This window comes from Salmo trutta, chromosome 3 (genome assembly GCF_901001165.1).
Source record: "Salmo trutta chromosome 3, fSalTru1.1, whole genome shotgun sequence".
Taxonomy (NCBI): domain Eukaryota; kingdom Metazoa; phylum Chordata; class Actinopteri; order Salmoniformes; family Salmonidae; genus Salmo; species Salmo trutta.
In genome coordinates this window covers 16,565,612-16,589,349 of record NC_042959.1, presented here as the reverse complement: position 1 = coordinate 16,589,349, position 23,738 = coordinate 16,565,612, and the positions used below count along the sequence as shown (strand labels likewise).

The window sequence follows — 23,738 nt, the reverse complement described above, 5'->3', positions numbered from 1 at the left end:
CTCATGGGTCTCCTGGTCACGGCAGGCTGTGACACAGCCTGGGATCGAACCCGGGTCTGTAGTGACGCCTCAAGCATTGCGATGTAGTGACTTAGTACCACTGCACCACTCGGGAGGCCCACTTTGACACATTCACGAGGTTGTAGTAATTACAGTTTCAGCTATTATGACATTGGCTCAAATCTAGGTTTTGCCTTTAGATTTCGAGAAAATGAACAACAATAATATCATTCAGTTACCACGACCTTTATGAAGTATGAAACCTTTCTGCTTTAAGTGATTTTTGGATTACATAAATGCGTCAAGATTTACAAAAACTTACAAGATCTCCAAAGCCTGTGTTTACCTCAGACCTTATTTTTGGCATTTATCTAAACAATTAATTTCCCTATTAGCGTTGGCCAACGAGCCATGGCGGAGTTAGGGCCTACAATTACTATTGCTCTCTATTGAGCCTCCAGACAGTGCCCATCTGCGTCTCCTCCAGTGCGAGCACTAGCTGCAGTATATAGCTTCATGCAGGCTAGCAACAACCGTTGAATTAGCAGCTCTCTATTTTCATCAAGAACAAGAGTGGTAGGCTTTACCAAAGAGAACTGAAAATGTGACCAGACAAGCAGCAAGTTGAAAAAACAATGGATGCAGTCAATATCTAGCTATCTAGATAGCTAACTTTAGCGTCCACCATCCTCATGTGGTTCTCTCTAGCAGTGAACTTCTCGGCCAGAGTCCGAGTACAAAGCAAAGTATGTTGTGGATATGCCCCATCAATCCTGCTGAGAAAACTTGATAAATTCAGCTTCCCTTCGGAGAATAAACCTGACCTACATTATAGGTCCATTCTATTAATTTACACATTTTCATTCGGATTGGTATAATTGTGACTGTTTATTATTACTGTGCTCAAGTTCACTTTGATGTTCTCTTTAATTTACCAACAGATATATGGAGGATGGGAAGACTGCTTCAGCTACTGATATTGGCTTTGATTATATTGATCTGCATTTATCTTTTATTTGTAAGTTCTGAACTGGAACCCAAGCCAAATGTATAAACAGAGCTTCAGATGTTAAGACTGGCATGCCATCCATAGGATAATTTTAAACATTTATTTTGTTTTAACCATTGTGAAGCTATACATTGTTTACGACAGCATTATTGATACAAGATTATACAATGCATTCGGAAAGTATTCAGATCCTTTCCCTTTTTCCACATTTTGTGACGTTACAACCTTATTCTAAAATTGATTAAATAAAAAAAATCCTCATCCATCTACATACAATGCTCCCTAACATTTTCGAAAATTAATAAAAAATAAAACACAGAAATACCTTATTTACATAAGTATTCAGACCCTTTGCTATGAGACTCGAAATTGAGCTCAGGTGCATCCTGTTTCCGTCGATCATCCTTGAGGTGTTTGAACAACTTGATTGGAGTCCACCTGTGGTAAATACAATTGATTGGACATGATTTGGAAAGGCACACACCTGTCTATATAAGGTTCCACAGTTGACAGTGTATGTCTTTGCAAAAACCAAGCTACGAGGTCGAAGGAATTGTCCGTTGACCTCCGAGACAGGATTGTATGGAGGCAAAGATCTGGGGAAGCTTACAAAAAATATCTGCAGCATTGAAGGTCCCCAAGAACACAGTGGCCTCCTTCATTCTTAAATGGAAGAAGTTTGGAACCACCAAGACTCTTCCTAGAGCTGTCAGCCCGGCCAAATCTGAGCAATCAGGGGAGAAAAGCCTTGGTCAGGGAGATGACCAAGAACCCAATGGTCACTCTGACAGAGCTCCAGTTCTGCTCCAGTTTTGCAGCACACTACCATTCAGGTCCTTATGAGAAATTGGCCAGACGCAAGCCACTCCTCAATAAAATGCATGACATCCCGTTTGTAGTTGGCCAAAGGCACCTAAAGACTCTCAGACCATGTGAAACAGATTCTCTGGTCTGATGAAACCAAGATTGAACTCTTTGGCCTGAATGCCAAGCGTCACGTCTGGAGGAAACTTGGCACCATCCCTACGGCGGCAGGTAGCCTAGTGGTTAGAGCATTAGGCCAGTAACCGAAAGGTTGCTGGATTGAATTGCCGAGCTGACGAGGTAAAAATCTGTCGTTTTGCCCTTGAAAAGGAAATCAGGAAATCTGATTTGTGGAATCACCTTCAACACTTTGCCTATGAAACACACCGTGAGTTAGGATTCATTTAGCACTTCCTAAGGCTTCCACTAGATGTCAACAGTCTTTACAAAGTGGTTTGAGTCTTCTCCGGTAAAAACTGACCGAACGAGAGGCCTGGAAAGTTGGTCATAGACGGTGGGCCATTACTACTATGACGCGGGCGCCCGTGGGTACCCTCTCGTTTCGAAACGTTTAATAAGACAATGCAATCGTCCGCCTTGAATATTATTGAAGCTCTGATTGAAAAAGGCCCTAAAGATTTATGTTATACAACGTTTGACATGTTTGAGGGAACGTAAATATAGTTTTTTTGCACATTCGTGACGACAAGTCCCGCTCGTCTCGTACATTTTGAGTAGCCTTCGGAATGCGCTAACAAGAAGGAGCTATTGGGACATAAATTATTAACTTTTTCGAACAAAACTACATTTGTTGTGGACCTGGGATTTCTGGAAGTGCCTTCTGATGAAGATAATCAAAGGTAAGTGAATATTTACAATAGTATATTTGATTTTAGATGACTCCAAGATGGCGCTAACCTGTATCGCCTAGCCTATTTTTCTGAGCATTGCACCTCGTTTATTGCAAAGTGTGATTTCCCAGTAAAGTTATTTTTAAATCTGGCAATGCGGTTGCATTCACGAGATGTTAATCTATAATTCTTTGAATGACAATATTATATTTGACCAATGTTTTCGAATAGTAATTTTGTATATTGTAGCGCTGATCCACCGGAAGCATTTGAGGGAATATATTTTCTGAACATCACGTGGCGATGTAAAATGCTGTTTTTATATATAAATATGAACTTTATTGAACAAAAATGCATGTATTGTGTAACATGATGTCCTAGGAGTGTCATCTGATGAAGATTGTCAAAGGTTAGTGCTGCATTTAGCTGTGTTTTGGGTATTTGTGATGCATGCTAGTTGCTTTGAAAATGGCAGTGTGATTATTTTTGGCAAGGTACTCTCCTAACATAATCTAATGTTTTGCTTTTGCTGTAAAGCCTTTTTGAAATCGGACAACGTGGTTCAATTCAGGAGAGGTGTATCTATAAAATGGTGTAAAATAGTCATATGTTTGAGAAATTGAAGTTATAGCATTTATGAGGTATTTGTATTTCGCGCGACGCGATTCCACTGGCTGTTGACTAGGGTGGGACGCAAACGTCCCAGGTTCCCAGACAGGTTAACTTACTTGCCTAGTTAAATAAAGGTTAACTTAAGGCATGGTGGTGGCAGCATCATGGTGTGCGGATGTTTTTCAGCTGCAGGGACTGGGAGACTAGTCAGGATCAAGGGAATGATGAACGGAGCAAAGTAAAGAGAGATCCTTGATGAAAACCTGCTCTAGAGGGCTCAGGACCTCAGACTGGGGTGAAGGTTCACCTTACAGCAGGACAATGACCCTAAGCACACAGCCAAGACAACACAGGAGTGGCTTCGGGACAAGTCTCTGAATGTCCTTGAGTAGCCCAGCCAGAGCCCGGACTTGAACCCGATCGAACATCTCTGGAGATACCTGAAAATAGCTGTGCAGCAACGCTCCCCATACAACCTGACAGAGCTTGAGAGGATCTGCAGAGAAGAATTGGAGAAACTCCTCAAATACAGGTGTGCCAAGCTTCTAGCGTCATACTCAAGAAGACTCAAGGCTGTAATCCCTGCCAAAGGTGCTTCAACAAAATTACTGAGTATAAAGCGTCTTAATACTTATGTAAATGTGATATTTCAGTTTTTAGTTTTAATACATGCGCTAAAATTTCTAAACCCGTTTTTGCTTTGTCACTATGAGGTATTGTGTGTGTAGATTGATGAGGGGAAAACAATTTAATCAATTTTAGAATAAGGCTGCAACTTATCAAAATGTGAAAAAGGTCAAGATGTCTGAATACTTTCCGAATGCACTGTGTTTGGGGTTTTGATGGGGTAAGACAGCTATACTAAGCTCAAGAGGTATTGAGGTACACTTTCTATGTGCCTTTTGGCTTTAGTCAGCATAATGTTTAGGTCAATAGTTTGTTTGGTGATAAACAGATTGTTTCTTTGTCTCACTTTAGGTATGTCAATTCAACCAGTGCCTACTGAATGTGTCACCATCCAATCATCTCAAATACAACCACACTGGCTTCACAAGTCATTGTAGTGGTATCACCAACAGGACATTTACACCAACCAATGACTCCTTAATAAGTAAAGAGGAATGGGAATCTCTGCTCACAGAGCTACAATGGTCACTACCGCCTGTTTTCCTCTTATCCACAGATGAGGCCACAAACCCCACTAAGTGTTCATTCTCTGTTGTCAACCCCAATTCAAACCACACAGTTGGAGGGTTTATAGATGTGATTTTGATAGCTAGAGATACTAAAAACAGGATCAAAACCTATGGAGGTGACTTTTTTCAGGCCAAGTTGTTTAACTCAGAACTTAAGGCCAGTACTTATGGAGCTGTAACAGACCACTTTAATGGCACCTACACTGCCCGCTTGGCCCTGCTTTGGCCCGGACCTGCCAAGGTGTCCATCCGCCTAGTGCACTCCAGTGAGGCCGTGCAGGTACTGTGTAGGCAAAGGGAACAGGACCCAGATAAGGTCTACTTCCAAGGCTACTTTGAGGAGGGTGGCAAGCAGGAAACGGCGATGTGCAATGCCCAGAGAAGTCCTAGGCTGGTGGGGAACAACTCACAGTGTTGCTGTGAGTACAGAGAGCCAGTCACTGGGGAGACCTGGTTCTGTCGTCGGCCATCTTCCCTGCCTTGCCTTGCTTTGACCTACCACAGCATGGGCGGTTACCAGGCAGTACTCTCCAAGTTGGAGACGACCCTTCTAAAGAGGTAGATACAGTGCCTTCAGAAAGTATTCATACACCTTGACTTATTCCACATTTTTTTGTTACAGCTTGAATTCAAAATGGATGAAATGGATTTGTTTTCTGACCCATCTACACACCATACCCCATAATGGCAAAGTGGAAACATGTTTTTAGACATTTTGCAAATGTATTGAAAATGAAATACAGAAATATAATTTACATAAGATTCATACCCGTTCTGGGTAAGCTTTCCACACCTGAATTGTGCAACATTTGCCCATTATTATTTTCAGAATTCTTCAAGCTCTGTGAAATTGGTTGTTTATCATAGACAACCCTCTTCAAGTCTTGCCATAGATTTTCAAGCAGATTTAAGTCAAAACTAATTTGGCCACTCAGGAACATTCACTGTCTTCTTGTTAAGCAACTCCAGTGTAGATTTGGCCTTGTGTTTTAGGTTATTGTCCTTCTGAAAGGTGAATTCATCTACCAGTGTCTGTTGGAAAGCTGACTGAACCAGGTTTTCCCCGAGGATTTTCCTGTGCTTAGCTCCATTCTGTTTTGTTATAGACTCCCCAGCAGTTTTATTTACTATATATGTTTTTGACAACTGTTATTTTTACTTCAATACATTCCTGAAGAAGATAATGTGCTTTTTACACCATACATTTTCCCTGATACCCAAAAGTACTCCTTACATTTTGAATGCTTAGCAGGACAGGAAAAAGGTCAAATTGCCTCTGATCTGGCGGACTCACTAAACACAAATGCTTCCTTTGTAAATTATGTCTGAGTGTTGGAGTGTGCCCCTGGCTATCCGTAAATGTAAAAAAAAAGAAAACGGTGCCGTCTGGTTTGCTTAATATAAGTACATTTAAATTATTTCTTATTTTCCTTCTGATACATAAGTATATTTAGCAATTACATTTTCTTTTTATATTTAAGTATATTTTAAACCAAATACTTTTAGACTTTTAATAAATTAGTATTTTACTTGGAGACTTTTACTTTTACTTGAGTCATTTTCTATTAAGGTATCTTTACTTTTACTCAAGTATGACATTTAGGTACTTTTTTCACCTCTGCTCCCCAGTGCTTAACAATTACGAGCATACCCATAACATGATGCAGCCACCGCTATGCTTGAAAATATGGAGAGTGGTACTCAGTAATGTGTTGTTTTGTATTTTCCCAAAACATAACACTTTATATTCAGGACAAAACATTAATTGCTTTGCAGTATTACTTTAGTGCCTTGTTGCAAACAGGATGAATGTTTTGGAATATATTATACTGTATATGCTTCCTTATTTTCACTCTGTCAATTAGGTTAGTATTGTGGAGTAACTACAATGTTGTTGATCCATTCTCAGTTTTGTCCTATCACAGCCATTCAACTCTGTAACTGTTTTAAAGTCACCATTGGCAGGAAGGACACTTGTATCTTTGTAGTGACTGGGTGTTTTGATACACCATCCAAAGTGTAATTATTAACTTCACTATGCTCAAAGGCATAGTCCAATGTCTGTTTTTTTTTTACCCATCTACCATTAGGTGCCCATCTTTGCGAGGCATTGGAAAACCTCCCTGGTCTTTGTGGTTGAATCTGTGTTTGAAATTCACTGCTCGACAGAGGGATCCGAAAGTTAATTGTACATGTGGGGTACAGATATTAGGTAGTCAATCAAAAATCATGTTAAACAGTATTATTGCATACAGAGTGAGTCCATGCAACTTATTATGTGACTTGTTAAGTGGATTTTTGCTCCTGAACTTATTAAGACTTGCCATAAATGTCACGCCCTGACCTTAGAGATCCTTTAAATTCTCTATATTTTTGTTAGGTCAGGGTGTGACTAGGGTGGGTACTCTAGTTTTTGTATATCTATGATTTCTTTTTCTTTGATTGGCCTAGTATGGTTCCCAATCAGAGGCAGCTATCTATCGTTGTCTCTGATTGGGGATCATACTTAGGTAGCCCTTTTTCCCACAGTCAGTTGTGGGATCTTGTCTTTGTTTGGTTGCATGTCATTTTGCACGACGAAGCTCTTTGTTCGTTGTATTGTTTATTGTATTTTGCTGGTTCACCTTTAAAATATGATGAACCCAACTCACGCTGCGCCTTGGTCTACCCATAATGACGAACGTCACAGAAGATCCCACCACAAAAGGACCAAGCAGCGTGCTCAGGAGACATGGACCTGGGAAGACATCCTGGATGGCAAGGGATCCTGGACGTGGGAGGAGTGCCAGGCTGGATGGGATCGCCTCCCATGGGAACAGGTGGAGGCAGTGAGAGCAGAGCGGCGACGAGATGAGGAACTAGCACGGCAATGAGGGGGGGGGAGGGAGGCACACGGGGAGATTGGCTAAGTCAGGGTTCAGACCTGAGCCAACTCCCCGTGCTTACCGTAGGGAGCAGGTGATCAGTCAGGCACCGAGTTATGCTGTGATGCGCACTATATCGCCAGGGCGCATTCATAGCCCGGTGCGATCTGTGTCTGCTCCCCGCATTTGCCGTGCTAGAGGGGGCATTCAGCCAGGACGGATTGTGCCGGCTCAGCACTCCTGGTCTCCAGTGCGCCTCCTCGGTCCAGGATATCCTGCGCCAGCATTATGCTCTGTGTTGCCAGGATGCCTTCACAGCCCAGTTCGTCCTGTGCCAGCGCCCCGCACTTGCCGGGCTAAACTGAGCAACCAGTCAGGACAGGTTGTGCCAGCCATATGCTCCAGACCTCCAGTGCGCCTCCACGGCCCAGTATATCCTGCGCCAGCTCTACGCACGGTACCCCCAGTTCGCCAGCACAACCCAGTGCGGCCTGTTCCAACTCCCCGCACTTGCCGGGCTAAACTGAGCATCCAGCCAGGACAGGTTGTGCCAGCCCTATGCTCCAGACCTCCAGTGCACCTCCACGGCCCAGTATATCTTGCGCCAGCTCTACGCACTGTCGCCAGTGCGCCTTCACAGCCCAGTTTGTCCTGTGCCAGCGCCCCGCACTTGCCGGGCTAAAGTAAGCATCCAGCCAGGACGGGTTGTGCCAGCCCCACGCTCCAGACCTCCAGTGCGCCTCCACGGCCCAGTATATCCTGTGCCTGCTCTGCGCACCCGGCCTCCAGTGCGTCTCCCCAGTCCAGTGAGACCTATTCCGGCTCCACGTATGAAGCCTCCAGTGATGATCCATGGTCCAAAGCCTCCAGTGATGATCCATGGTCCGAAGCCTGCAGTGATGATCCATGGCACGAAGCCTCCAGTGATGATCCATGGCCCGGAGCCTGTAGTGATGATCCATGGCACGAAGCCTCCACTGATAATCCATGGTCCGGAGCCTCCAGTGATAATCCATGGCACAAAGCCTTCAGTGATGATCCATGGCCCAGAGCCTCCAGTGATGATACATGGCAAGAAGCCTCCAGTGATGATCCATGGCACGGAACCTGCAGCGATGATCCATGGCAAGGAGCCTCCAGCGACGGTCCCCAGTCCGAAGCCTCCAGCGACGGTCCCCAGTCCGAAGCCTCCAGCGACGGTTCCCAGTCCTGAACCTTCAGCGACGGTCTGCAGGCCAGAGTCTTTAGCGGCGGTCTGCAGTCCAGAGCCTCCAGCGGCGGTCGGTAGTCCAGAACCTCCGGCGATGATCCACGGTCCGGTTCCTCCGGCGACGATTCACGGTCCGGTGACACAAAAGCGGAGGGATTGGCGGGCGGAGTTGGGGCTACGCCCCGAACTGTAGCCGCCACCGAGGAAGTAGATGCCCACCCGGACCCTCCCTTACAGTTTCAGGTTTTGGGGTGGGGTGGGGGTACTGTCACGCCCTGACCTTAGAGATCCTTTAAATTCTCTATATTTTGGTTAGGTCAGGGTGTGACTAGGGTGGGTACTCTAGTTTTTGTATATCTATGTTATCTTTTTCTTTGATTGGCCTAGTATGGTTCCCAATCAGAGGCAGCTGTCTATCGTTGTCTCTGATTGGGGATCATACTTAGGCAGCCCTTATTCCCACAGTCAGTTGTGGGATCTTGTCTTTGTTTGGTTGCATGTAATTTTGCACAACGAAGCTCTTCGTTCGTTGTATTGTTTATTGTATTTTGCTGGTTCACCTTTAAATAAAATATGATGAGCCCAACTCCATGCTGCGCCTGGGTTTACCCATACTGACGAACTTCACATTAACAAAGGGGTTGATTACCAAATTAATCAAGACATGTTAGCTTTCTTTTTAACTAATTTGTAAAAATGTAGAAAAACATAATTCCACTCTGATATTATGGGGAATTGTGTGTAGGCCAGTGATGAAAAATCTGAATTTAATCAATTATAAATTCAGGCTGTAAAACAACAAAATATGGAAAAGTCAAATGGTGTGAATTTTTTCTAAAGGCACTGTATGTGCAAATTTCTACGACTCACCGGGTTTATACGCAATACTATCCATATTATAATTATGTTAACCACAAACTGAGCTGGTAGATTAGTCGGTCTTCACTTAGAGGGCGAAATATAACCTTCACTCCAAGCTTATTTTTGCGCAATGCACATCCAGGAGCAAAAAAAATTAGCTGGCCTTAGGTGTCCTATTGGATAACATGGAATGCAAGCCTTGATACAACAGGAAATTTAGGACAGAGTTGAGACCATGCAGAGTTGAGGCATATGCAGACCAAAAAGCTAAAGAGAATAACCTCAAAAATATATATTTGCAGGTATTGAGGTGAGAATTCTGTGGTGGGTTCTTCACTGTCAGTCCTCAAAGATGAAGTTGCATTGAATCAAATGTATTATTTCAGATGATTTACCGCCCATAAGGGCAGGGTGCGGCTAGTTTGGATTAATCCCGCTAAATTAGAACAGTATGACAAAACTACAGAAATCTATAATAAAGCCAAACAAAATCCCCCCCCAAATGACAAAAAAATGCTATATTGCATGAAGAAGAATAACCAAAAGACTTATTCAAAGAAAACCTTATTGGTTTAATGCAAAGATTTTCATTTAGAAGAAAAATGTATGGCAAACAAAACAATTGTTGTTTATTCAAGATTGGATTATCAGTTTATGTACTGCAGTAAGGTTTGCTGGGCAGTGAGGTTGGATTGGCTTGATGGGCACTGCTCAATAGGGTTGAGATGTGCTGGCCACTCCATTATAGACAGAATACCAGCTCAATGCTTCTTCCCTAAATAGTTTTTGCGTAGTTTGGAGCTGTGTTTTGGGTCATTGTCCTGTTGTAGGAGGAAATTGTCTCAAATTAAGCGCCGTCCACAGGGTATGGCATGGCAAAATGGAGTGATAGCCTTCCTTCTTCAAGATCCCTTTTACCCTGTACAAATGTCCAACTTTACCTCCACCAAAGCACCCCCAGACCATCACATTGCCTCCACCATGCTTGGCAGATGGCGTCAAGCACTCCTCCAGCATCTTCTAATTTTTTTGGCATCTCACGAATGTTCTTCTTTGTGATCCGAACACCTCAGACTCAGATTTGTCTGTCCATAACTTTTTTTCCAATCTTCCTCTGTCCAGTGTCTCTGTTCTTTTGCCCATCTTAATTTTTTCTTTTTATTGGCCAGTCTGATATATGGCTTTTTATTTTCAACTCTTCCTAGAAGGCCAGCATCCCGGAGTCGCCTCTTCACTGTTGACATTGAGACTGGTATTTTGCGGGTACTATTTAACTGATGCTGCCAGTTGAAGACTTGTGAGGCATCTGTTTCTCAAACTAGACACTCTTATGTACTTGTCCTCTTGCTCTGTTGTGCACCGGAGCCTCCCACTCCTCTTTCTATTCTGGTTAGAGACAGTTGCGCTGTTCTGTGAAGGGAGTAGTACACAGCATTATACGAGATCTTCAGTTTCTTGGCAATTTCTCACATGGAGTAGCCTTAATTTCTCAGAACATGAATAGACTGATGAGTTTCAGAAGAAAGTACTTTGTTTCTGGCCATTTTGAGCCTGTAATCGAACCTACAAATGCTGATGCTCCAGATACTCAGCTAGTCTAAAGAAGGCCAGTTTTATTGCATCTTTAAACAGAACAACATTTTTCAGCTGTGCTAACATAATTGCAAAAGGGTTTTCTGATGATCAGTTAGCCTTTTAAAATGATAAACTTGGATTAGCTTTTGAACAGTAGTGTATTACTGTATGTGGACTGATATGAGGTGAATGGAATGTAGTTACCAAGGCCCTTTGGTTAAAAACCTCTTAAGGATCGGACTCTTTAAAACATTTTTTTTGCCTAAAATGACATACCCAAATCTAACTGCCTGCAGCTCAGGACCTGAAGCAAGGATATGCATATTCTTGATACCGTTTGAAAGGAAACATTTTGAAATTTGTGGAAATGTGAAATGAATGTAGGAGAATATAACACATTCGATTTGGTAAAAGATAATACAAAGAAAAGACCATGTGCTTTTTGCATTTTTTTTTTACTATCTTTGAAATGCAAGAGAAAAACCATAATGTATTATTCCAGCCTAGGAGCAATTTAGATTTTGGCCACTAGGTGGCAGCAGTGTATGTGCAACTTTTAGACTGATTAAATGAACCATTGTATTTCTGTTCAAAATGTTGTATCAAGACTGCCCAAATGTGCCTAATTGGTTTATTAATAACTTTTGAAGTTCATAACTGCACTCTCCTCAAACAATGACATGGTATTCTTTCACTGTAATAGCTACTGTAAATTGGACAGTGTGGTTAGATTAACAAGAATTTAAGCTTTCTGCCAATATCAGATATGTCTATGTCCTGGGAAATGTTCTTGTTACTTTCAACCTCATGCTAATTGCATTAGCCTATGTTAGCTCAAGCGTTTCGAGTGGGACCAAGCAATTAGACTGTAAGCTCTCCTTCCAGACTCACATCAAACATCTCCAATCTAAAGTTAAATCTAGAATTAGCTTCCTATTTCGCAACAAAGCATCCTTCACTCATGCTGCCAAACATACCCTCGTAAAACTGACCATCCTACCGATCCTCGACTTCGGCGATGTCATTTACAAAATAGCCTCCAATACCCTACTCAATAAACTGGATGCAGTCTATCACAGTGCCATCCGTTTTGTCACCAAAGCCTCATATACTGCCCACCACTGCGACCTGTACGCTCTCGTTGGCTGGCCCTCGCTTCATAATCGTCGCCAAACCCACTGGCTCCAGGTCATCTACAAGACCCTGCTTGGTAAAGTCCTCCCTTATCTCAGCTCACTGGTCACCATAGCAGCACCCACCTGTTGCACGCGCTCCAGCAGGTATATCTCTCTGGTCACCCCCAAAGCCAATTCCTCCTTTGGCCGTCTCTCCTTCCAGTTCTCTGCTGCCAATGACTGGAACGAACTACAAAAATCTCTGAAACTGGAAACACTTATCTCCCTCACTAGCTTTAAGCACCAGCTGTCAGAGCAGTTCACAGATCACTGCAACTGTACATAGCCCATCTATAATTTTGCCCAAACAACTACCACTTCCCCTACTGTATTTATTTATTTATTTTGCTCCTTTGCACACCATTATTTATTTTTCTACTTTGCACTTGTGATAAGAGAATTATCTAATAAAGGTAAATTAATCAATAAACCATTATGAATTATAAGTCATGTAGCATGGTTAATGAATAATCAATGTAATGATTGATTATTCCCAGAAAGTCTAGTAGAGGCTGGAGAGGGAGAGAAATGTGTGTGTGTATTTAGTGTGCCCAAGAGGGCAGGGACCAGATGGTAAATGGAGTAGAAACTTCAAGGGGTTCCTAACCTTGAGGGAAAGGAACAGTCTGAACTGGTTAGTGATAAACAGTGTGGGAAGTCAAAGGGGGATGCAGTTCACCAACAGTTTGTGTGTAAATGCATGTGCGTAGGTAAGCAAGAAACTATATAATGACTGTTTTGTTATCTTGACCTCAGAACGTTCTCTGAATAAAGCTACATGAACCTTTTGCAGAAAGCTGAGTCCTTGCCTAATTATTTAACCCATTGTCTTACAAACCTTGGGCATTAGTCAAGGCGTATTGATTATTGATTATTATCATCAAGATATAAAATTCTTTTAACAACTTTCTTCCACTACAAATCTACCAGTTCAGTGTTTAATTGCTATATTGTATTTACTTTGCCACCATGGCCTTTTTTGCCTTTACCTCCCTTATCTCACCTCATTTGCTCACATTCTATATAGACTTAAATTATTGACTGTATTATTGTATTATTGACTGTATGTTTGTTTTACTCCATGTGTAACTCTGTGTTGTTGTATGGGTTGAACTGCTTTGCTTTATCTTGGTCACAATTGTAAATGAGAACTTGTTCTCAACTTGGCTACCTGATTAAATAAATGTGAAATATATATATTTTTTTAATAAATCCTTTAGAGGTTAATGCTCATTTGTAATGTGTAATGTATTACAGTTTGATTTGCTTGGAAGGTTTCCCATTTGATGCTGAAAATGACTGTGTAGAATTCACTTTTAGTCATCTAAAGAATACAATTTATTATGTCATTAAATTGTACGTTCCATTATACAGTCAGATAAGCATGACATAAAATGGGAATGTGCAGGAAATACCTAAATATTTATAGTAACAACACAAAATGTAAATTATGGGGGAAATTTCCCTTATTGGAATTAGGTCAGACCAGCCCACATTCAACCGTTAGTGATTGAAACCATTATAATATATATATTTCTGGTGTGAAACATGAAAGTTTCTTGCAGCAAAGATGTTGAAACACACGGCACAGCAGCCAAGTAGTAAACAGTACTAAGAACAAAATCTCAAGAAATCACTTTTGGTTACAAGGTTTGAAATAATTGTGAACTAACAGTTCCTTCTTCTCTGTAGTTCCACAAACATTATTGTACCAGGTGACAATTCAGCTATCGATGTCCAGCAACAGGACACTGAAATCCGTAAGTTGTTCCAAACTACTTATCCTTTGCTTAACTTATGAACCAATAACCAAGTCGGACATAGGCCTAGTGTCACGTCCTGGCCAGTATAAGGGTTAATTGTTATTGTAGTTTGGTCAGGACGTGGCAGAGGGTATTTGTTTTATGTGGTTCAGGGTGGTGTTTTTGTAGTAAGGGCATTTGATTTAGTATTCCGGGGTTTTTTGGGCACTGTTTGAGATTCATGCATTCTATGTTTAGTCTAGGTAGTCTGTTTCTATGTTGAGTTAATTGGGGTGGACTTCCAATTGAAGGCAGCTGTGTGGTGTTGCCTTTGATTGGAAGTCCTATATTAGTTGGGTGTGTTTGTCTGTGTGTTTGTGGGAGATTGTTCTGTGTTTAGCCTTGTGCCTTGCCAGACTGTTTGTTGATCGTTCGTTCTCTTGTTTGTTATTTTTGTACCTTCATTCTGAGTTAATAAACGTCAAGATGAGCTTACACATACCTGCTGCGTTTTGGTCCTCCTTAACCAACGACAACCGTGACACCTAGCTAATTGATTGTAACTCACAAGACTTTTGCAGAGACATTCGTATGTGTTTCTCACAGCTTTGACTTTCAGATTTTTTTAAAATAAAAACATAACCACAATGATGGCACATAATGGTTGCTTCAAGGTGATGCAAGTCCTTTGCCAGTACAATTTATTTTGACGACATTACTTCAAGGTGAAAGCTTGTTTAACCTGTCTGGGCTAGGGGGCAGTATTTTCACGGCTGGATAAAAAACATACCTGATTTAAACTGGTTACTACTCTTTCCCAGAAATGAGAATATGCATATTAGTAGATTTGGATAGAAAACACTCTGAAGTTTCTAAAACTGTTTGAATGGTGTCTGTGAGTATAACAGAACTCATATGGCAGGCAAAAACCTGAGAAAATTACAAGCAGGAAGTGGCCTGTCTGCGATTTTGTAGTTCTCCCTTCTCTATCAAAACTACAGTGCCCGTGGGGTTATGTAGCACTTTCTAAGGCTTCCATTGGCTCTCTAACGCATTCAGAAAGCAGATTGACGCATCTCCTGTCTCCGGGCAGATAACAGGAGCACAGTTTGTCAGTGGACTGCCTGGTGGCTAAGACATGGGAAATGCGCTTTCACAAGACCTCGCCATTTTTTCTCTTCCATTTTGAATGGATACAGCATTGTCCGGATAGAATATTATCGCTATTTTACGAGAAAAATACCATAAAAATTGATTTTAAATAGCGTTTGACATGCTTCTAAGTACGGTAAAGGAACATTTTGAATTTTTTTGTCTCGAAATGCGCTCGCGCGTTACCCTTTGGATAGTGACCTGAACGCACAAACAAAACGGGGATATTTGCACATAGCTATGGATTATTTGGAACAAAACAACATTTGTTGTGGAAGTAGCAGTCCTGGGAGTGCATTATGACGAAGAACAGCAAAGGTAATACAATTTTTCTAATAGTAAATCTGAGTTTAGGTTGCCCCAAACTTGGCGGGTGTCAAATTAGCTAGCCGTGATGGCTGAGCTATGTACTCAGAATATTGCAAAATGTGCTTTCACCGAAAAGCTATTTTAAAATCTGACATAGCGATTGCATAAAGGAGTTCTGTATCTATAATTCTTAAAATAATTGTTATGTATTTTGTCAATGTTTATCATGAGTAATTTAGTAAATTCACCGGAAGTTTTGGGTGGGAATGCTAGTTCTGAACATCACATGCTAATGTAAAACGCTGTTTTTTGATATAAATATGAACTTGATTGAACAAAACATGCATGTATTGTATAACACAATGTCCTAGGAGTGTCATCTGATGGGTATTTGTGACATATATGCTTGCTTGAAAAATGGCTGTGTGGTTATTTGTGGCTATGTAATCTCCTAACATAATCTGATGTTTTGCTTTCGCTGTAAAGCCTTTTTGAAATCGGACAATGTGGTTAGATTAATGAGAGTCTTATCTTTCAAATGGTGTAAAATAGTCGTATGTTTGAAATATTTAAATTATTGCATTGTTGAGGTATTTGTATTTCGCGCCACGTGATTCCACTGGCTGTTGAATAGAGTGGGACGCATCTAGCCCATAGAGGTTAACAATCATTTGAATTATTTATGTTAATAGATGATACTAAAAACATTTAAATTAATCACATGATTAGTTGTGGGATTATCACATTGAATGTCAAAATGAGGATATATAAAAACATTTCAAATAAGTCACATGCTTTAGCCCAGTGCTTCTCAATTATTTTCTGTTACGCCCCCCCTAGGAAGAAGTAAACATTTCGCGCCCCCCCAACTCTCCGCCGCGACTGTAAATTGTATCATTTGTCTATAAAATTGTTATAAGTACACCTCTGCATAACATTGTATGCTTATTAACATTAAATAAAAATAAAAAAGAAAGAAATATAGATCAACTTACAACAAAGAATAACTTTATTAACATTGTTTTTTTTTGTTTGTAACAGAAAAGACTTCAAGTGCATCAATTTGCCTGAAATTTAAAACAAAATTAAACCCTTATTTAAACTGTAAACATTTTTTGACCATTTGATACTGAAAAATAAAATTAAATATAATCAATAAATAATAATAAATTCAAATTGATCAGCAACATTAACTCAGGAGCACAATATATGAAACATTTTGACCTATAAAACAAAAATGAATAAAACAATTTGTGCTGATTTTTTTTTTATCAAAATGAGGAAGTCAGGATTAATGGCTACAATGAGCACGTTTTGCAGAGCACAGCTTTTCCAAGCGGGGTTTGAAGCATCATACTGCAACTCTCAGCTCCTGCTCAATGTTTAGCTGGGACCTGTACTTGGTCTTCAGTGCAGCAACAGCAGAGAAGCCAGTCTCACAAAGATAAGATGTTGCAAAAGGAAGAAGAATGCCCATGGCCCTCTGCCCTAAGAGTGGATACTGCCTCTCTACACTCAGAATTCAGAATTCACTCAGTGTCTGTGATGTGAACCTCAGTCTCAATGTGGAGTCAGACGTCATATCAATGAACTGGTCCTCCTCTGCAGAGCTGAAACCAGTTGGAGCTGGTGCATTGAAAGGATCTCTCACCCAGTCATATTGGGAACTGTTTTCAGGGAAGTACTTTTTAAAGAATCCCATCAGTGATGAAATATGCTCCTTAATATATGGAATCACTGAGGTGGCATCATAGTCAGTAGTGTCAACAAATTCATGCAGGTTCTGGAATGAATCAGTATTTCCTTCATCAAGTCGCCTGCCCCACATTGCAAGCTTTCGAGTGAAAGAGCTGATCTTGTCTGTGACCTGAGGGAGGTGTTTATCTTTCCCTTGAAGCTGTAGATTTAGTTAATTTAGCTTTCCAAATATGTCACTCAGGTAGGCCAGTTTTGCCAGGAAGTTCTCATCACTAAATTTTTCTGTGATGTCATACTTGTGCTCCTGCTCCAATAACATTCTTATCTGCTCTCTGAGCTCAAAAACTCGGGACAAGACTTTTCCTCGTGACAGCCACCTTGCTTCACTGTGAAACAGCACAGCTTGATGTTCAGCTCCCATCTCCTCACAAATAGCAGAGAAGACTCTTGTTTTTAGTGGTCTGGTCTTTATAAAATTGACTACACCTACAATGTCAGTCATAACCTTACTTAATTCAGACAGTACTTCTGTGTATAACACAGTGTGTCCACTCAGCATTAGGTGAGGCCTTCTTGATGAGTGCCCAAAGTCCTTTTCTCATCCCTGCCATGGTCTGTGCACCATCACTGCAAACACCAATGCAGTTCTCCCACTTTAGCCAATTCTCAGTCAGGAAGCAGTCATGTCAAAACGTACATAAGCGATAAACAAACAGTCTTTGTTGCTGTCAGTTGCTTCATCGAACTGTAAGGCAAAACGTTTGTCTTTGAGTTTATCTACCAGCTGTTCTTTAATATCGTTAGCAATGTCATTTATACGTCTGGCGACAGTGTCATTGGACAGAGGGATAGTTTTTATTTTTGCAGCACTTGCGTCATCCAGCATGACAGAGACCATGTCTAATGCTGCAGGCAGTATCAGCTCCTCTGCTATGGAGTGGGGTTTTTTGCACTGAGCAATTTGGTACGCCACCTTATATGATGCTAACAGTGCTCGCTGGTTTACTGAAGTAGCATTCACAAAGCGGGACGATTGTTGACAATATTCGGCACGTTTTCGCTGAAAAAACTCAAGCGGCTTATCAGCGTGATTGGGGTGTAATGTCTTTAAGTGACGCCTTAATTTATTTGGCTTCACGCTGTCTGCTGCCAACATTTTTAGACACAGTAAACATACCGGTCTTTCCTCGTCTCCCACCGTAGTCACAGTGAAGCCAAGCGCTACATACGCTACGTCATATTTCCTCGTCTTAGCTTTCGGGAGACTTACGTTTGTCTCATTATCTCCGTCTCTCTCCGCCTTTCTTTTCATCCCTGTTAAATATTTTTCCATGGTGTCTCTTAAGGGTTTGTTATCTGCACTTCATATCTCCTGCTCTGTGCTGTGTGCTCTTGTTCGGTTAAAAAAAAAACTACTACGCGGCAAAAAAAAGCGTGTTCCCCGGGGTCACGCGCCCCCCCTGGCATCGCTCCGAGCCCCCCCAGGGGGGCGCGCCCCACTATTTGAGAAGGACTGCTTTAGCCTAACGCATATGATTAATTATTAACCCACTGTTATCTATTAACCCCATGTTGTTCTAACATAGGCCTGAAAGTATTTTTTTCTCTCTCTAGGATCACAAACAAAATGTCGTCCTGGTTTGCACACCTCAGTACCAGCTGGATTCTACCTCTTGGATCACTGGACGTCCCTGGTGTGTGACTCAAAATACTTTCCCTCAGCTAAACTGATATCTGGATGCCTGAAGGACAAACAGATCCTTATGATGGGTGACTCCACTCTCCGTCAGTGGTTCGACTACCTGGAGAAAACTGTTCCAAGTATGATATAGTTGGTAATCAGTTTATTATGTCAATATGTTTGTAGTCAAGTCCATGTGTTCAAATGGGTTTACATGGGTTAACAAAGCTTTGGCCAGGCAATTATGCAACTGGTATTGTTGAATGCAAAGACACCCATGTAAGTCATGGTATATGGCAAAAGTGTAATAATAACTTTTATAACTTATTTCTTTAATGCACATCCCAGTGCATTCTTTGTCTGAATTCATATATTTCCATTAAACGTATGATCCTTCTGCAGCATTGAAACGCCTGAACCTTCACACATCAAGCAAATCGGGCCCCTTTGAGGCAGTCGACACCCAGTCCAACACCCGCATCATCTGGCGGGCCCATGGGATACCTATACGGACAAGCAAGACCCCCTGGGCTGACCTCCACTACATCGCCAGTGAGGTGGAGGGTCTGGCAGGGGGTGCACACTCTGTAGTTGTCTTCACCATCTGGGCTCATTTCACCACGTACCCACTGGCTATGTACGCACACCGTCTGGTCATCATCCGTAGGGCTGTGGCGTCGCTCCTAAGACGATCTCCCACTACTCTGGTAGTGATCAAGTCAGCCAACACGGGCTACAAGGATGTGTACGGCAGTGACTGGCTCTCCTGGCAGCTCGACATGGCACTCAGGGAAATATTCAGGGACCTGCCTGTGGTCCTCATCGACGTTTGGCAGATGACCTCCTGCCACTATTCTCCGGACAACATTCACCCGTCCTCTGTGGTGATCCAAAATGAAGTGGATCTCTTCCTGTCCTTTGTTTGTCCTCAGTGAAAAATGTTGAAGTCATGCTTGTAATAACATTGTGCCTTACTGTGTGCAAAATGCTGTCTCCGAAAGGAATCTACAGTGTATGGGAAAAGGGATTTTAATGTTAGGAAGATAATTCCTTTAAAAACTGTTTGCCTTAATCAAAATGAATTTAAAGCTTTTCTAAGTGGCCTTATTTTAAAATAAAAACAACTTTAACTATGAACACTTTTCAAAACTATGGCAAACCACAGAGCTCAATGTTTCCTTTGCAACCAAAATCCCCTCAACCTTAATAATTTCTGTTTCTCACACATTTCTGAGAATAGCATAACTATTAATATCCACAGAGAATCGATTCAAGAGAAGCGCCAATACCCAGTGCTCCTGGTTTGATGTTAACCTGTCTGGGCTAGGGGGCAGTATTTTCAAATCCAAGCAGTAAGTGAAAAGTCTGAGAATTGTAGTTCTTCTTTTGATTCTCTATCGAAGCTCCAGTGTCTATGGAGTGACGTTGCACTTCCTAAGGCTTCCATTGGCTGTCAAAAGCCTTCAGAATGTGGTTTGAGCATTTTCCTGTCACTGGGCAGATAATAGGAGCTCAGTTACTGAGTGGTCTGCCTGGCAACAAAGGGATTGGATATGCGTGGTCACGCGAGCACGCCGTTCCTTCTTTTTCTTCTTGAATATGCTATTGTCCGGTTGGAATATTATTGCAATTTTACGTTAAAAATACCATAAAGATTGATTTTAAACAGCATTTGACATGCTTCTAAGTATGGTAATGGAACATTTTGACTTGTCGTCTCTCGTTTGGATAAGTGATCTGTACGCACGAACAAAACGGAGGTATTTATACATAAATATGGATTATTTCGAACAAAAACAACATTTCTTGTGGAGGTAGCAGTCCTGGGAGTGCATTCTGACGAAGATAAGCAAAGGTAAGAGAATATTTGTAATACTAATTCTGAGTTTAGGTTGCCCCAAACTTCGCGGGTGTCTGAATAGCTCACCGTGATGGCTGAGCTATGTACTCAGAATATTGAAAAATGTGCTTTCTCCGTAAAGCTATTTTAAAATCTGACACAGCGGTTGCATCCAGGGGTAGTCTATCTATAATTCTTTAAATAATTGTTGTATATTTTGTCAATGTTTATGATGAGTATTTTTGTAAATTGATGTGCACATTCACCGGCATTTTGGTGGGAATACATTTTCTGAACATCACGTGCCAATGTAAAATGCTGATTTTGGATATAAATATGAACTTTATCGAACAAAACATACATGTATTGTGTAACATAATGTCCTAGGAGTGTCATCTGATGAAGATCGTCAAAGGTTAGTGCTTCATTTAGCTGTGTTTTTGGTTTTATTGACACATGTCCTTGCTTGGAAAATGGCTGTGTGATTATTTATTTTTGTCTATGTACTCTCCTAACATAATCTAATGTTTTGCTTTCGCTGTAAAGCCTTTTTCAAATCGGACAATGTGGTTACATCAAGGAGAAGTGTATCTTTAAAATGGTGTAAAATAGTTGTATGTTTGAGAAAGTTCAATTATGGCATTTTGTTGTTTTTGAATTTGCCGCCCTGATATTTCACTGGCTGTGTCCCACCTTGCCCATAGAAGTTAAGCACTTCATGAGATTTTCATTTAAATAGAATTTCATAGATTATTATGGACACTTAATACAGATTATGTGAATTTGCTGTTAGATACATTATGTGCGATTGAGAAGGACACATGAGATTTGCGGTTAGAAACTCGTTGTAGGTTTTTTAATCCTACCCTGTGTTGTCACAGAGACTTTTATTCTTATATTTTTATTCACAGATTATAGAAAAGCAAGTGACACAATCTATTGTTAGATTGTTGTTTACTCAGTACTTTGTTGAAGCACCTTTGGCAGCGATTACAGCCTTGAGTGTTCTTGGGTATGACGCTACAAGCTTGGCACACCTGTATTTGGGGAGTTTCCCATTCTTCTCTGCAGTCCCTCAACTTAAGCATGACAATGGTTTGTCGAGATCGGTGTGGAATAACTTTTCTGGCCTGCACAGAGCCCTGACCTCAACCCCATTGAACACCTTTGGGATGAATTGGAATGCCGACTGAGAGCCAGGCGTAATCGCCCAACATCAGTGCCCGACCTCACGAATGCTCTTGTGGCTGAATGGAAGCAAGTCCCCGCAGCAATGTTCCAACATCTAGTGGAAAGCCTTCCCAGAAGAGTAGAGGCTGTTATACTAGCAAAGGGTGCTCCAACTCCATTTTAATGCCCAATATTTTGGAATGAGATGTTTGACGAGCAGGTGTCCACATACTTTTGGTCATGTAGTGTACATGGTATCCACAAAGCACAAATTATTTCTCTACTTTAAATGAGCTATGACTAGAAATAGGGTATCAGAAAGGTATGGAATCATAGCACAAACCATTAAAAAGTACAAGAGATCATAGATACAGGATATAAAGACAATTGGTCGGCCATCACACAGAAGTTTTAAATTGAATTTGAGTTTTAATAATAACGGTAGAAACCACTCACATAGAGATTAATGGTAAGTACACACAGATTGTGAGAAGAAGCATAATAACAACGATAGTTATTGGATAACCATGGATGGCAAATCCTCAAAGGAGGTGCAGGAATTAACGGGAGATGAGCGATACATGGAGTTAAATGTTATAAAATAAATATTTATTTCGGTCCAATGTGGAGAAGGAAGTATGAATTTGATGGAAGTTTGGACGTAGAAAATTTGGGACTAATGATAAGAAAGATACATAAGGTATGTGGGGACGAGACAGGGAAACAGCAGGTTGAGGGTTAGACATAGCCAGGGTATGGCTGAAGAAGAAGGCAAGAAGGCAAGTGTAGCGAAAGAGAGAGAGAGAAGGTTTGAAGAAGGATATCAGCAGGGGAAAAATAAATAAATAATTATGTGCGTGTGAGAAAGGGTTGTTGACCAGTTAATAAAAGTCATAAGTTCGGTAACTAGTATATGTGTGAGACCTAATAACTTATCAAAAGTCACAATAGTAATTATTCCTAAATTCTGAGAAGGAGAAAAAGAGAGAGGCAGAGTCAACGGGAGCAAGGTTAAGGAGAGTAATTGCAGGAGAAAGGCTTAGACATTTACATTAGGGTTATGTTCTGGAAATTGTATCGGTAGTACATGCCTAGTTTTACGACTACAGACATTTAGAAATAGCGTTGTTTGCGAGCAGTCTCCATCATTTCAATAGCGCGTTGGTGGTTCAGTGGTAGAATTCTCGACTGCCAGGCAGGAGGCTAGGGTTCGTTTCTCAGCCTGTGGATTGAAATTTGAGGTGCTGATTGTTATTCAACTGTTGGTATGTTTTGCCTGGAAAGATACGGTTGTTTAAGATATAAACTGAACGTTTTGATAGCTTGTTTAGTTTAAATTTAAGAGACAGTTACCTAAATCTAATCAATTATAATGAGCGGATAGGTGATTGCGATAGAATAGTACCGACTGAAATGTGTTTTTATTGGAAAGGAGTTGTATTAAGTATTTTGTGAAATGGGGCGATTTACATGGTACATTTAAAGTCGTAGACATTTCAAAAATGTGAAGCCGAAAGAGAGAAGAAAGTTGTAACATATGTTTTGATCTTATGATGGAGGTAAAGCAGAACATTGTTTGCGCGCTCGCTGGGCTATATATATATATATATATATATATATATATATATATATTGGCTGTAAAGCGGTTCAGGTTTGGATAGTTGAATCGTAAAAGCTCTGTGATAGTTTCTGGTTATTGATTCTTGGTTTGATTGGTTAGTAACACCAGTGAATTGAACAAGAAGTGAATGTATTCTAACATTATAATCTGTTTCCATTACTTGGAACAATGTTAAGTTGAGAAAAGTGGATAGAGAGTCAAAAGAAAGGGGGAAATTGGGTACCAGGACATGGTGATTTAGTAGTAGTGCCCTGGGCGATAGATGGACAATATGTCGAGAAAATCACACAGCTGCGTAATAATCTGAGGGACCACTATCAATGATATGCAGATTTCTCTAAGGTCCATGAGTGTAAACAAGAAGACAG

General features: G+C 41.1%; 1 protein-coding gene across 2 annotated transcripts in view; it reads left to right on the top strand.

The window, feature by feature from the left end:
- Positions 1-19,876, top strand: part of LOC115169404 (NXPE family member 3-like) — a 33,228-nt gene extending 13,352 nt beyond the window's left edge. For both annotated transcript variants that reach the window (XM_029724991.1, XM_029724983.1), the window contains exons 2-6: positions 942-1,018; positions 4,255-5,030; positions 13,850-13,917; positions 18,673-18,879; positions 19,142-19,876. In XM_029724991.1, coding sequence (XP_029580851.1) covers positions 953-1,018; positions 4,255-5,030; positions 13,850-13,917; positions 18,673-18,879; positions 19,142-19,674 — 1,650 coding nt within the window. In that variant the 5' untranslated portion in view covers positions 942-952 and the 3' untranslated portion in view covers positions 19,675-19,876. The remainder of the gene's footprint in view (positions 1-941; positions 1,019-4,254; positions 5,031-13,849; positions 13,918-18,672; positions 18,880-19,141) is intronic.
- Positions 19,877-23,738: the final 3,862 nt, after the last annotated feature.